The following is a 15,624-nucleotide window of genomic DNA, read 5'->3' as shown; positions in this document are numbered from 1 at the left end:
TGAGTCAATATGCTGAAGGAAAGAGGCGCAGCAGAAATTCCACCTGATAGACAGTGGGAATAAAATGTCAAATTATGAAGACTTCCTCTAACCACCATAGTTGTGGCAATTTTCTGCAGGCGCTGATTCTCCAAAAATAAAATTATGAATCTCACTGGTAAGATTTTGAGGAGTTTGAATTATTGGAATATCCTGGCAAACTTCGAGGAACTCACACTGGTAAATCTGTTTTCATATTCTTTTCGGGACAATTTTGAATTGGTGATGTGGTCTGTGATGTCAGTATATCAAAAGCGGATTAGATACAATATCTGTTTATTGAGTCAGGTTCAAATGTAAAGTGTTTATAAAATATATAAAATTGGCAACATGCCATTGAAAGTTTCAGAAAATACCAGTCCAAATATTAATCTCTATTGAAAACGATGCAGACTTGAATTGGGCTGCTTCTCCAAATCATCTTTTTCACACTAGCACCAAAACTTAAATATTCCTTCATACCCAGGAGGTATGAAAATATTACGACACCACCAGAGTTGTGGCTCTTGGATTTGATTATTCTGAGTGTTAGGGTCTCAGTATAGATGGACACAATAGCCAGTATGGAAGAATTGGGTAGTAAGGCATATTTCTGTGCTGCAACACTCCAACCAATTCATCAATACAAATGGAAATCATAGTTTTAAAAAGGAATGAGATTGAGCAAGCGGTCTTTGAATTAGGAAAGAGAATGGACAGACCTTGAAAGCACAGGGTAGCAGAATGATAGGGCTTTGGCTCAACAGTAACGAGGCAAGGTAGATGTACCTGGGTTAATTGCAGACAGGAAGTATGTGTGTGAAGCCGGTGTTCTGTACTCGGTGTCAGATGTGGGAGGTCCTGAAAACTCCCAGCCTCCTGGAAAGCCATATCTGCACCTGGTGTGTCAAAATGCAACTCCCAAGGGACTGTGTTAGGGAAATGGAGTTGCAGCTCGATGACCTTCGTCTGGGAAGGGAGAGTGAGGAAGTGACAGAAAGGAATTATAGGCAGGTGGTCACACTGGGGCCATGGGTGACAGACAAGTGGGTCAAAGTCAGGAGGGGAAAGGGGAAGGGTCAGGTACTAGAGAGTAGCCCTGTGGTTGTATCCCTTGAAAATAAATACTGTTGTTTGAGTATTGTTTGGGGGGACAGTCTACCTGGAGGAAACAACAGTGGCTGTGTCTCTGGCACAAAGTCCAGCCCTATGGGTCAGAAGGATAGGGAAAGGAAGAGAAAGGCAGTAGTGAGAGGGGACTCTATAGTTAGGAGGTCAGACAGGTGATTCTGTGAATGCAGGAAAGTAACTCAGATGGTAGTTTGTGCTTCCCAGGTGCCAAGGTCTGGGATGTTTCAGATCATGTCCAAGATATCCTGCAGTGGGAGGGAGAACAGCCAGAGGTCATGGTGTTGGGCGCTACCATTGCCCCAGTAATGCACAGACAAAGACTGAGATTGCTGGCCTGGGTTTAGGGAAATGAGGAGAGGAAGAGGGGACTTGAGCTTTATGGCCTGGGTCACATGGGACGAGTCCAGGAAAGGATGTCATCAGGAGGGCGGGCTAGTTGGTACATACAACCATATCATTACACATGGTACATATTGTTACCAATGACATCGTTAGGAAAAAGGAAGAGGTTCTATAAAAAGATTACAGGGAGTTAGGAAGGAAGTTGAAAAGCAGGACTGCAAAGGTAGTAACCTCGGGATTACTGCCTGTGCCACGTGATGGTGAGTATTGGAATAGAATGAGGTGGAGGATAAACCCATGGCTGAGGGATTGGAGAAGGTGCCAGGGATTCAGATTTCTGGACCTCTTCTGGGGCAGGTGTGACGTGTACAGAAAGGATAGGTTGCACCTGAATCCCAGGGGGACCAATATCCTGGTGGGAAGGTTTACTAAGGCTACTGGGGAGAGTTTAAACTAGAATTGTTGCAGGTGGGAACAGAACTAAAGGGATTTGGGAAGGGGCGGATGGCACACAAATAGAGAAAGCTTGGAGACTGTGTGTGAGAGGCAGGTGATAGAGAAGGTTCGCGCTCAGATGCATGGTTTGAGATGTGTCTATTTTAATGCAAGGAGTATTGTGAACAATGTGGATGAGCTTAGAGAGTGAATCAGTACTTGGAGCCATGATGTGGTGGCCAATACAGATTCTAGGTTTTAGATGTTTCAGAAAGGACAAGAAGGGAAACAAAAGAGATGGGGGCATGGTACTGTTGATCAGAGATAATGTCACAGCTACAGAAAAGATGGACATCATGGAGGGATTGTCTGTGGAGTCTCTATGGGTGGAGGTGAGGAAAAGGATGGGATCAATATCTTTACTGAGTGTTTTTAATAGGCCATCAATAGGAACAGGGATATCAAGGAGCAGACGGGAAAAAGATTCTGGAAAGGTGTAATAATAACAGTGACGTGATGGGAAATTTTAATTTCCCAAATATCATTTGGCATCTCCCGAGAGCAAGGGGTTTAGATCGGGTGTGTTCAGGAAGGTTTCTTGACACAGTCAAGAGGAGAGACTGTACTTGATTTGGTATTGGGAAATGAACCTGGTCAGATCTCTCAGTGGGAAACAGTGATCATAATTCCCTCTTCTTTACAATAGCATTGGAGAGAGATAGGAAAAGACAAAGTTAGAAAAGTGTTTAATTGGAGTAAAGGGAATTATGAGGCTATCAGGCAGGAAAATGGAAGCTTAAATTGGGAACAGATTTTCTCAGGGAAAAGTATGGAAGAATGTGGCACATGTTCAGGAGATATTTGAGTGGAGTTCTGCCTCGGTACATTCCATTGACACAGGGAAGTTATGTTAGGGTACAGGAACCATGGTGTACAAAGGCTGTCAAGCTTACAAAAGGTTCAGAGAGCCAGGTAATGTTAGAGATCCAGAAGAGTATAAGGCTAACAGGAAGAGCTTAAAAAGGAAATTTGGCGAGCCAGAAGGGGCCATGAGAAGGCCCTGGCGGGCAGCATTAAGGAAAACCCCAAGACATTCTACAAGTATGTGGAGCAAGAGGTTGAGACATGAAAGAATAGGACCTATCAAGTGTGGAGCGTAGAAGATTGAGAGGGGACTTGATCGAGGTGTTTAAGATTTTAAAAGGGACAGGCAGAGTAAATGTGGATAGGCTTTTTCAATTAAGAAAAGGGGAGATTCAAACTAGAGGACATGGTTTAAGATTGAAGGGGGAAAATTATAAGGGGAACATGAGGGGAAATTTCTTTACGCAGAGGGTGGTGGGGATGTAGAATGAGCTTCCGGCAGACGTGGTCGAGGCGGGATCATTGGTTACGTTTAAGGAAAGACTGGATCGTTACATGGATAGGAGGGGACTAGAGGGGTATGGACCGGGTGCTGGTCAGTGGGACTAGGAGGGTGGGGATTTGCTACGGCATGGGCCGAACTGGCCTGTTCTGTGCTGTAAGTGGTTATATGGTTATATGGAAGTAGGAATGTGTGTATGGAACCAGAGGAAATAGCTGAAGTACTTAATGAATACTTCAGTATCCATTATGGAAAAGGATCTTGGTGAGTGTAGTTCGACTTGCAGCAGACTGAAAAACCTGAGCATGTAGATATTAAGAGAGAGTATGTGCTGGAGCTTTTGGAAAGCAAGTTGGATAAGTCGCCGGGACCAGATAAGATACCCCCCAGGTTACTATGGGAGACGAGAGACGAGATTGCTGAGGCTCTGGCGATGATCTTGGAATCATCAATGGGGACAGGTGAGGTTCCGGAGGATTGGAGGGTTGCGGATGTTGTTCCTTCATTCAAGAATGGCGATAGAGATGGCCCAGGAAATTATAGGCCACTCAGTCTGACTTCAGTGGTTGGTCAGTTGATGGAGAAGATCCTGAGGGGCAGGATTCGTGAACAGTTGGAGAGGTAGAATACGATTAGGAATAGTCATCATGGCTTTGTCAAGGGCAGGTCGTGCCTTACGGGCCTGATTGAAGTTTTTTGATGACGTGACCAAACACATTGATGAAGGAAGGTTAGATAGATTTTGGCAAAGTAGGGAAATTAAGGGATCTGGGGAACAGGCAGGTAGGTGGAGATGAGCCCATCATCAGATCAGCCATGGTCTCATTGAATGGTGGAGCAGGCTCAAAAGGCTTCTATTTTTCGTTTTTCTTCTTTAACTGTTGGTTTGGCCAAAGCATGAGTACATGACCAGGTTCAGGCACCATACTTCTGGAAAGAAGTGAAGGCTTCTGCCTGACTAGAATGATTTCCCAATTTTAAGGCTTTTAGTTAAGTGGATTGACCAGAGCAGTGGCAAGAGTCATTGAAGATAGCTGATAATGATATTTGAAATTATGTATGGTTTTCACAGAGTAAAAAGAGAAATTGCTCCCATCAGTGGATCAGGCAGTAGGCATCATCAATTGAGAATGATTGCCAAAAGAACCAAAAGTAACTGTAGACATTATGGTGGGGGGGAGGGGGTCTTTCCAATTAAATATTTTGAACGGAGCTGAAACAATATCTTGGTCATCACATCCACAGCCTGCCAGTAATTTCTATTAACCATATATAACCACTTACAGCACAGAAACAGGCCAGTTTGGCCCTACTAGTCCATGCCAAACATCTTCTCCCACCTAGTCCCATTAACCTGCATTTGGCCCATAACCTTCCACACCTCTCCCGTCTATATACCTATCCAACCTATCCTTGAATATTAACATCTATCTCGCTTCTACCACCACTGCCGGAAGTTCATTCCATTCCCCCACCACCCTCTGCATGAAGAAGTTCCCCCTTATTTTCCCTTAAACTTTTTCCCTTTTACTCCCAATCCATGTCCTCTTGTTTGTCTCCCCCACTCTCATTGGAAAAAGCCTGTCCACATTGACTCTATCTTTTCCCCTTTATAATTTTAAATACCTCTATCAAATTTCCCTCAACCTTCTATGCACCAGGGAATAAAGTCCCAGCCTGCTCAACCTTTCCCTGTAACTCAAACTTTGAAACCCCAGCAACATTCTCATAAACATTCTCTAAGCCATTTATATCCTTCCTGTAATTCAGTGACCAAAACTGCACACAATATTCCAAATTTGGCCTCACCGATGTCTTATACAATTTCAACATAACATCTCAACTCACGGTTAATCAAATTAAGAATTGAAATTCATTCAAAAATAGTTCATTAGACAAGGCCTCTGTAGAGCTCGTCGAAAGAATCAAAGACTTGTTGATCCAAACCAAGGCTTTTATTAGCAAAAGACAGGAGCTCTTCACAGGTGGCCGACCAGTCCGGAATGATCCGACCTGGCTAGGGACACAACCCTTTAAGGCCCAGACCGTGGGTGTGGCTAAGCTCTCAGCCCATCGCTGTAAGCACAGTCTAGATACTGTAACTATATACACTATGTACATTGGTGATAGATCTGGACTATCACAGCCTCACAATAAAATCTTCATACCAGGTTAAAATGGCAAACCTAACTTCTATATGTGCAGAAATTCAACAATGATATGGATTCATTAAAGGCGTTCATGAAAGTAATCCACTAAAACTTTAATAATGCAAGGAGTTTGTTTGCATATTGGTCACATCACCCTGGCTGGTAATGAAACATTAAGAATGGTTTTTAGCTATTTTTCCTTTTTGAAGTTCATTCTAAATTTAATTTAAAATATGTTCGGATATGTTTTATTGATAAATATGGGGCAATAAACATTTTTAATGAAGCAGAAGATGATACTGAAGAAAGGAATGAATTTAAATCTATCCCTTCCATTTTGCATTGGTAAAAGCATTGGCTTGCGCAAACATTTATTGATTTCCTGCATGGATTGCAAATGATTTAAGCTCCAATTATCCAGTGTGTTGCCTCGCAGTAAATATTCCTCCTGTAACAAGATGTCTTCTAAATTTTTCCTGCAAATACACACCAGTATAGCAAATGGAATGCTAACTGATGTTGCCGAGTTGTGCGAGCATGCATTGAGTGCCAAGCGAAGTTTGGGAACAAAACACTTGGTAGGATCGGGGGCAGAAGCCACCCTCGAGATTCACTGAAAATGCAGCATTTCATTCCACATTCTGGAAGGGACCAAAGTGAGAGGAAGCAAATTATTTCAAGAGATGCATCCTGCCTGCTACAAGGAATAAACAATGTCATTCAGAATTAATGACTCAGTTATTTTAGATCCCCCCCCCGACCACCACCGAGGTTAAAGTGCCATTATCGCGATGTCACAACCACTCTTGGTGATATTGATTCACAGCAACATAAAAATCACAAGTTGATGAATTACCTTTCGTTAATTTATTGCATAATCCTTCAATTTACTCTGGCTTTGAGAACCAGTTCAACCCAGTTCCCAACAAATATTTGCTGAGGTAAACTAGGGTCAGAAAGACTCCAGTCAGCTTTAGCATTTGGTAGTACACACACATACAAGCAGAATCTTGAACAGTACCTGAACAGTACCTTTCATAGTTGGAGGTGTGTACACACTCTTCTTTCTCTGTTGAGGTGACATCTCCGTATTCTAGGAGAGAGTGATGACACATCAGTATTAAATTGACAGGATCACCTGGCTTTGCTGAACAGTGACTTTAACAAGAATGCAGCTTTAGAAATTGATTTCACATATTGATGTTCTAATTAGTACTGCCCATCTTCAATATTAGAAGGAGCTGCTTTCACTTCAGCTACTCCCCGTAATTAAAATAGTTGCCACCCCGTTAGTCATTGAGCTGAAATTTTCCCTCTCCCTAAATTACGTTGGAAGCATTTTATCAAGAAATTTCCTGAGGTAAATTCAGTAAACTACGGATCAAATTAAAATCCTGCTCTCGCGTTTAAATTATTACAGCATGATAGGGCCTTTTGCCCCACGCCACCCAATTAGCCCACAACCTTGTACATTTTTGGAAGGTGAAGGGAAGCCGGAGCAAACCCATGCAGATACGAGGACAACATTCAAACTCCTTACAGACAGCCCTGGATTCAAACCTGAGTTGTGGCTCCTGTTACAATGCTGCTCTAACTCAGTGGTTCTCAATCTCTTTCTTCCCACTCACATCCCACTTTAAGTAATCTCTATGCCGTCGGTGCTCTGTGATTAGTCAGGGATTGTTTAAGGTGGGATGTGGTTGGGAAGGGAAGATTGAGAATCACTGCTCTACACCCAATTGTTACTGAAAGATTTGGCTTGAGAAAAATTGTCACTGCCCCATTTCCTTTGGAGTTGTGAAACCGTGCACATAACGAGTCAATCGGGGACGATTAAACCAATGGTTTTCAAACTTTTTCTTTCCACCCACATCCCACCTTAAGCAATCCCTGACTAATCACAGAGCACCTTTGACCTGGAGAATACTTAAAGTGGTAAGTAAGTGGGAAGGAAAAGGTTGAGAACCACTAGGACGGAACCTGTAGAGTTAAACGGTTGACATTTCAAGACATAATGAAGATGGCTCATTGACCCATGATGTTAATTTTCCATTCATTTATATATCAGTGCTGAGTAGAATTTCCACTTTCAGAATTTTATATTTCCCTCAACTGCAGTACTTTGCTTGTCCATAAACACATTCATTCACTTGAAGCATTCTCTTTGAATCCAACAGCTGTTTCATGTTTCATGTAGAATTAAGCAATCTAGTACAGTAATCGATAAAGACACTAATGAATGAATTGTTCAACTTGCCTCGCCTTGTGGATTATTCTCCCGTTTCTCATCTATTTCTAAAAATTAAAAAAAAATACAAATTAACAGCTGTATTTTATAATGAGCTGATTTATAATATTGCTTTTTTATATAGACAATACAGTAAGCCATGCATGAATACAAAGTACAAACAGTAAAAAGAGCTACGCCATACGATATTACCTGTATTGCCATGTCCCGCTGACTGTCAAAACTGACGTACACTTCGTTTTGTAATAAAATTAGGTTTATATTAATCATATTAGTTTAAGTCAAAAGTGAGCGGCCAATTTTAAATATGACTGGGACACATAGGCAAAGAGACAGGTTCTGATCTGGGATCATTTTAAACAATTTGCGTGACAGAAAATTGTCACGTCCAGTGAAAATTACATTGATAGAGAGTGATGTCTACTGATCGATGACTCCTATTCCAGAAAATGAGATGTGCACTTTTGCAATTTGCCATTAGCTGATTAGTTGAAAAATTGTGTTGATTTGGACATCATGTCCATTCTTAAATGCAATGCATCTCCTGCCTTCAGTCTTGTCAAGCTAGGTTTTTTTAGGATTAGATCCAAGATCTGTCAATACTTAAATGTGTTCATGTGGACAGTCTTTTTCTGTTGAGAGTGGGGGAGACTCAAACAAGAGGACATGGTTTGAGATTGAAGGGAGAAAAGTATTGGGGAAACATAAGGGGGAATTTCTTCACTCAGAGGGTGCTGGGAGTGTGGATTGAGCTTCCAGCCAAAGTGGTAGATGTGGGCTCGATTTTAATATTTAAGGAAAAGTTAGATTGGTATATGGATGAGAGAGGTATGGAAGGTTTTGGGCTGGGTGCAGGTCAATGGGACTAGGTGGGAGAAGGTGTTCGGCATGGAGTAGAAGGGCCGAACTGGCCTGTTTCTGTTCTGTAATTGTTACGTGGATATAGGCAATCAGTCGACCTGCACAACACAAAAGAAGCCTTCTCACTGACTGTCAAATTAAAAACATTTTTTTCACTTTGAAGGGCAAATAACACAGATAGTTTGAGGTTTTGTTTTAAGAAGGGTTGATTTGGCATTGAATTTGTCAACGCATAATTATCAAAATGAAGCAGAAAAATGCATCTGGATCCAGAATGAATTTGAACTTTCTATGCATATCCTTCAGATCAAACTGCCAGCATGTCTGCATGAAGAAAACATGGGAGAATGTTTTCTTATTACTCCTTTCATCCACTACAAATACATATCCCCCAGGCCCATCCACCATTGGAAATCTGCCTAGTGAAACAACTGGCATTTGTTTCCTCTTACTAGACCATTCAAATGAACCATAAAGTATTTTTATAACATTACAGCACAATACAGGCCCTTCAGTCCACAAAGTTGTCCTGACCTATATAAACCTGCTCAACAAATTAAACTTTCCCTACATCACATCCGTAACCCTCGTTTTTTTTTGCATCCATGAGACTGAGAGGTTTTTTTTAAAAATGTCCCCTTTGTACCAGCCTCCACCACCATCCCTCGCAATGCATTCCAGGCATTTTTTTTTAAATTAGAAAACCCACCCCTGACACTTCCCCTAAACTTTCCTCTCCTCACTTTGTACAGATATCCATTGGTGTTTCCCACTCTCACCCTGGAAAAAGGGTGCTTGCAGTAGACCTCTATTAATTTATCGTTCCTCACTCTTAAAGAAAAAAGCCGTAGCTCTTTTAACATTGCCTCTTAAGACATATTCTCCAATTCAGGCAACATCCTGGTACATCTCCTCTGCACCCTCTCTGTAGCTTCCACATCCTTCCTATAATGGCCAGAACTGAACACAATATTCCAATTATGATCTAACCAGAGTTTTATAGAGCTGCAACATTAACTCATGTCTCTTGAACAGAATCCCCCGACTAATGGAGACCAGCATAACATAAGCCTACTTAGCTACCCCATCTATATGTGTGGCAACTTTGAGACATCTATGAATTTGGACCCCATGGTCCCTCTGTTCTTCCACACTGAAAGAATCTCATCATTAACCATGTTCTCTGCCTTCAAGTTTGACCTTCCAAAATGCATCACTTTGCACCTATCCGGACTGAACTCCATCTGCTACTTTTCTGCCCAACTCTGCATCCTGTCTCTATCCTATTGAAACCTACAATAACCAGTGGTTCTCAACCTTTTTCTTTCCACTCACATCCCACTTTAAGTAATTCCTATGCCATCGGTGCTCTGTGATGAGTAAGGGATTGCTTAAGGTGGGATGTGAGTGGGAAGGGAAGGTTGAGAATCCCTACTCTAGACCCAATTGTTACTGAAATATTTGGCTTGAGAAAAATTGTCATTGGCCCATTTCCTTTGGAGTTATGAAACCATGCACATAACGAGTCAATCAGGTATGATTACAACAGTGGTTTTCAAACTTCTTCTTTCCACCCACGTACCACCTTAAGCAATCCCTCACTAATCACAGAGCACCTATGGCATAGGGAATATTTAAAGTGGGATGTGAGTGGAAAGAAAAAGATTGAGAACCACTGTTCTACATGAACCACAACACCTCCAATCTCCACGTGTATCTACAAATTAACTGACCAATCCCTCCACTTTGTTCAGGTCATTTATAGATCAGGGGTCCCAGAAAAGTCCATGCAGAATTCTACTAGTCAGTGACCTCAAGGCAGATGACATTCCATCTATTACTACCCTCAAGGCAATTCTGAATCTGCATAGCTAAGGTTCCATGGATCCCATACCTCATGACTTTCTGAATGAGTCTACCATGAGGGAACCTTGTCAAATGCCTTTCTAAAATCCATATACATCACATCAATCACCCTACATTCATTAACTTCTTTTGTTACTTCCTCAAAAAACACTATTAGGCTCATGAGGCATGGCCTTCCCTTCACAAAGCCATGCTGACAATCCATAAAGAGAGTATACTCTCTAAATCAGTGGTTTTCAAACTTTTTCTTTCCACTCACATACCACTTTAAGTAATCCCTATGTCATAGGGGCTCTGTGATTACTTAAGGTGATATCTGAGTGGAAAGAAAAAGTCTGAAGACCATTAAATTCTTGTAAATCTTGTTCCCTAAGAAACCTCTCCAATAGTTTGCCCACCACTGATGCAAGACTCACTGGTTTATAATTCCCAGGATTCTCCCTATTACCTTTTGAAACAAGGGAACAAATTTGCCATTAACCTCTGGTGAGGTCACGGAGGATGCAAAGATCATGCCAAGGCCCCAGCAATCTCTTCGCTCATTTCTTGTAAATAACCCAGTTATATCTCATCTGGTCCCAGGAACCTATCAATCCAAATATTCTTAAGAAGATTCAGCGCTTCCTCTTTTAAATTTAAATTTGACAAAAGCACGGTAACAGGCCATTTCGTCCCATGAGTCTGTGCTTAACCTCAACATGTTCCCGAACATAAGCTTGTTCGATAGCTGAGGAATAGGGGGAACTGTAGGAGTGATATAAGAGGAAGCTTCTTCACTCAGAGAGTGGTGGCTGAGTGGAATGATCTACCAGAAGAAGTAGTTGGGGCGGGGTCAATTCTGTCATTTAAGAGGCGGCTAGATGAGTACATGGATGTGAGGGGATTGGAGGGTTAAGGGCATGGGAATGGGTAGGTGGAACTAGTGGAGTTTCACGTACACCGGTGCAGACTAGGAGGGCTACAAATTGTTATATGGTTATATGGTTACATTGAATGAGGTCGCTATCTCCGGTGAACACTGAAGCAAAGTATTCATTTAGGACCTCCCCTATCTCCTTTGCCTCCAGGCACTTGTTGCCTCCTTTATCTTTAAGAAGCCCGACCTGTACTCTGTTCTTCTGTTCTTCCCATACGCATACAATGCCTTCATGTTTTCCTTAATCTTACTTACCAAGGCATTCTTGTGCCTCCTTCTAGCACCAAGTACTTTCTGAAGTTCCTTCCTGGCAGCCATATAATTCTCATGAGCCCTCTTATCTTTTTCTAAACCTTCCGTATACTCCCTTCCTCTTAACTAGCTACCCACTTCCTTTGTCAACCACTAATCCCTTATCCTACCATCTTTTCCCTGTCTCATTGGGCCAGACCTATCCAGAACCCTGTGCAAGTGTTCCCTAAACATCTGTGACACGTTATGTTATTTTATATTATGTATAGATATGTTTTCAGTAGATAGAATGTGGGGTTTTAGTTAGGTCACAGATACAAACACTACAAAATAGATCTCATTTTAAAATGCAAGAGTTATGCATAGGTGGTGCCAACAAGTCTGCAAAGAAAATAGACTCATGTGCTGGAGATTTTCAAACAAGCTTCCAAAAGCTACTACAGAAAACCAGCAGTCTCTCACTCTCACTCACTCTCTCTCTCTCTCACTCTCATTCTCACTCATTCTCTCTCTCTCTCTCTCTCTCTCTCTCTCTCACTCTCATTCTCACTCACTCTCTCTCTCTCTCTGTCACACTCAGAGAAAAATCTGTTTCACTCTCTCTGCTTGCAGAACCACATGACCTTCCTAAAACAGCACATTCCACCAAAACAACTTGCTGAGTCCCAACACCAATTTATGAGAGGTCTTATCAGTTTTCTGAGATGGACCCTTTCATTTTCACATTGTTGTAAAAATCTCCAGCACAGGAGTCTATTGTCTTTGCAGACTTGTAGGCACCACCTTATACATAATCTGTCACACATCCTCCACTTCTGTGCTTTTCGAAGATCTGTTTCCTATTTACTCACTCCAGTTCCCATCTAATCCCATCTAAATGAGCCCTTCCCCAATTAAACACTTTACCATTTTTTCTCCCCCTATCCTTCTCCATAGCTATGTTAAAGGTTGGAGTAATGGTCACTTTCACCAAAATACTCCCCCACTGAGAGGTCTGTCACCTGACCAGATTCAATACCCAGCATAGATCCAGTATGACCTCTGCCCTTGTCGGGTTGTCCACATACTCTGTTAGGGATCCTTCTTGGACACCCTGACAAATTCTGCCCCATCTATCCCTCTTGCAGTAAGCAGGTGCCTATCAATAGTTGTGAAGTCTACCATAACAACAACGTTGTTATTTCTGCACCGTTCCAAAATCTGCTTTATTTACTGTAGCTGCTCCTCAGTGTCTTGATGGCTATTTGGGAACCTACAGAATACTCCTGACGCAGTGATCACTGTACCCGGATCGCTGGCCCTGTAATAGTCTAACTGTGTCACCCTAAAATTTTAAAGAGTGCATTAATTTCCATTAATTTGGCCCCCTGTGGCCCAGATCAAAATGGCAAAGATCAGTTTTTAAAAAAATCTTAGAATTTATGTGTTATAAATACATTTTTATTCTAATTTTAAACTGCAAGTGAACATTTAGGATGACATAGTTTTATTGCAGAAGTTTTGCAATAACCAAACCACAATAGGTGATTGGAACTCTAGCTTTTCTTAACCACCTACCACATCTGCTCAATGGAATAAATGCTAAGAGTTCACTCATGCAGTTGGGACTTACAATGTTTGGCAAAAGAGATCAATTTATCATAGAAGGGAGCTTCAAGGTATAAAATTCAGGTGATTCAGAAAGCAGGCACAGGTTTTTAATCATTCCAGTGGTTTGCAGGTTCCCTGGACAATGAGCAGAAAACAGTTTTTAAAATATAGTTGCTATTATGTTCAAAACAGGGGCTTTAAATGTAAACAGGGATGGAAGGATTTCAGCTTTGGGAACCCAGCATTGAGAGAAGAGCAACTTCGCCAACTTTGACGGCATTCCGGTTTCACTGCAGATCATTTTGGTATTATTGTTCCAACATTCCCAATTCACAGAGCTGCCAGGAAACAGGTGTGCAAAATCACAGCTGTCGACTGACAAAATACATCGAGAATGCAAGTGGAACCGATTTTATATTTGTAATTTCCTTCTCAGAAACTCAAAATTCTGGACATCATCATCCTTAAACAACTTTAATCCCTACAACCAACCTTGTCCAGAAAGGCAGTAGATATCTCCTAGGGATCCTGCCTATTCCTCAGCCACAAGGACCATGTAAATTGGACAGACCGATGGCTATTGGTTTTAAGTTCCAATAGAAGAGATTCATTGCCTTGCAGCCTCTCCCCAGATAAAAGAGACAATGAAGAGAAACAGAGAAAATGGAAAACGTTCACCATTTCTTTATCATGGTTGAATGCATAATAATCACATTTGTCACAAAAGAGTTGGGCAGAGGAGCTGATAACACCAGTGGCATTCAATAGAGAGCAAATACACTCAGTAATCACCTGGTTCTCCTTGAACCTGGTATCTCTTACTTCCTGATACTAGTCAATTCAATGATTTGACTACTTTACTCAGAGAGTGGTAGCCGTGTGGAATGAGCTTCCGGGAGAAATAGTGGCGGCGGAGTCAATTGTATTATTTCAGAAAAGGTTGGACAGGTATAGGGATGAGAAGAAGATGGTGGGTTATGGGCATTGTGCAGGGAGGTGGGACTAGAGAGGGGTGTTTGGTTCGGTGCGGACTAGAAGGGCCTAATGGCCTGTTTCCGTGCTGTAATTGTTATGTTATGTTTATGTTAAATTATAACATAATTGGGTCTGATACGATAAACAGTATTATTGAGATAAGTTTTTTTTATAGATGTGTTCAGCGTGTTGCTACACAGCTTTCCCTGGTCTTATGAATTGCTGGGCCTTCTCAGAGATCAGATGTTAGTCATATTTACACCAGAATGAGGAAGGTTAGCACTGTTCTTTTCTTGATAAACACTGGAGAATCTGATGAGCTTTTGCATGTAATTCAGTAGCTTCTAGTGATGACCGATACTACAATTATTTAATTCTCGATTTATTTACTTAGATGTTCCCCTGTTCCTGCAACGTGAATACATCTTCCTTTTTCATTCATTCCCACCACTCAATTGCTATTCTAGAAAGATATTCAAAGTACTTCCGTAACATATAAAATGTATTTATGTTAAAGCAGGTGCGAAAATGTTTCACTTAATTACTATTAAGTGTTTCGAGAGTTGGACAATAACAATCGAACAGTAGCTAGCATCTTAAAACAAAACATCTCAAGCCAAAAGTCTGAGAAAATGGCCCATATATTAGGAGAATTGCAAAAATGAATGACGGCCACCTTCATGTTACCATCCTCCCCCTTAGTTCTTCCATCAGACTGAGACTGCATTGCCAGCATTGAATGAGCTTTCGTTTTCTCAGACTGAAAATTGGAAAGACCAAAGCCATTGACTCCTAACAATACTGATGTAGAACGGAACTGTTCACAAACTCAAGATCTTCAATGGATCACTCGTTCAAATGAATTTCACTGTTCAACTCTGCTCCGGTCTCAATTTATCTGTTACTAAATCCTCTTACAATTCTTTGTTACCATCTAAGATTGATAATATCATTGGATTCCTATTGGAAGCTCAATCCCGAAACCCATTTACAAACTCATAAGTTCTTGTTCAGCCACCATTCCTATAGTTATTGAACTGCATTGTCTCAGACATTAACAGTCAACACTATTATGGTTTGGTATTTTCAAATCTACTCACCATTATTCCTCCCTTTCTCTTTAAACTTTTCCAGTTTTGAGGTAACTGGACTTATCCATTTCTCCCCCTTGGACATTCCCCAAGTTAATTTTTTTTTTCAATATTAATCAACCACATCTTCAAAGCTCTGGAATTAGTTGGTTTCCACCTCTTTCCTTTCCAATCCATCCAGAAGACTACCCTTAGAACCAATTTTCAGTCAAATGCCCAAATAACTCCTAATGCAGTTCAGTTACAAGTTGTAATAGGTAATGCTTATATGATAGATCAAGCAAGATGTGATAAACCATTGAACATGTAGTGATGTGCATCTATGTTATTACAAACTCTATTAAAGTACATACCGTTACGAGTCCAGAGGACCCCAAAACCCA

At 41.3% G+C, this 15,624-nt stretch overlaps 1 protein-coding gene across 3 annotated transcripts in view; it reads right to left on the bottom strand.

Moving 5' to 3' along the window:
* Positions 1-15,624, bottom strand: part of ppp1r1c (protein phosphatase 1, regulatory (inhibitor) subunit 1C) — a 117,750-nt gene that overhangs the window by 39,352 nt on the left and 62,774 nt on the right. For all 3 annotated transcript variants that reach the window (XM_069935880.1, XM_069935878.1, XM_069935879.1), the window contains exons 3-4: positions 7,700-7,737; positions 6,475-6,535 (exon numbers count right to left, since the gene is read on the bottom strand). In XM_069935880.1, coding sequence (XP_069791981.1) covers positions 6,475-6,535; positions 7,700-7,737 — 99 coding nt within the window. The remainder of the gene's footprint in view (positions 1-6,474; positions 6,536-7,699; positions 7,738-15,624) is intronic.

Source organism: Narcine bancroftii, chromosome 4, assembly GCF_036971445.1.
Source record: "Narcine bancroftii isolate sNarBan1 chromosome 4, sNarBan1.hap1, whole genome shotgun sequence".
Classification (NCBI taxonomy): Eukaryota; Metazoa; Chordata; class Chondrichthyes; order Torpediniformes; family Narcinidae; genus Narcine; species Narcine bancroftii.
The sequence above is the reverse complement of the archived record's forward strand: the minus strand, read 5'-3'. Positions and strand labels throughout refer to the sequence as shown.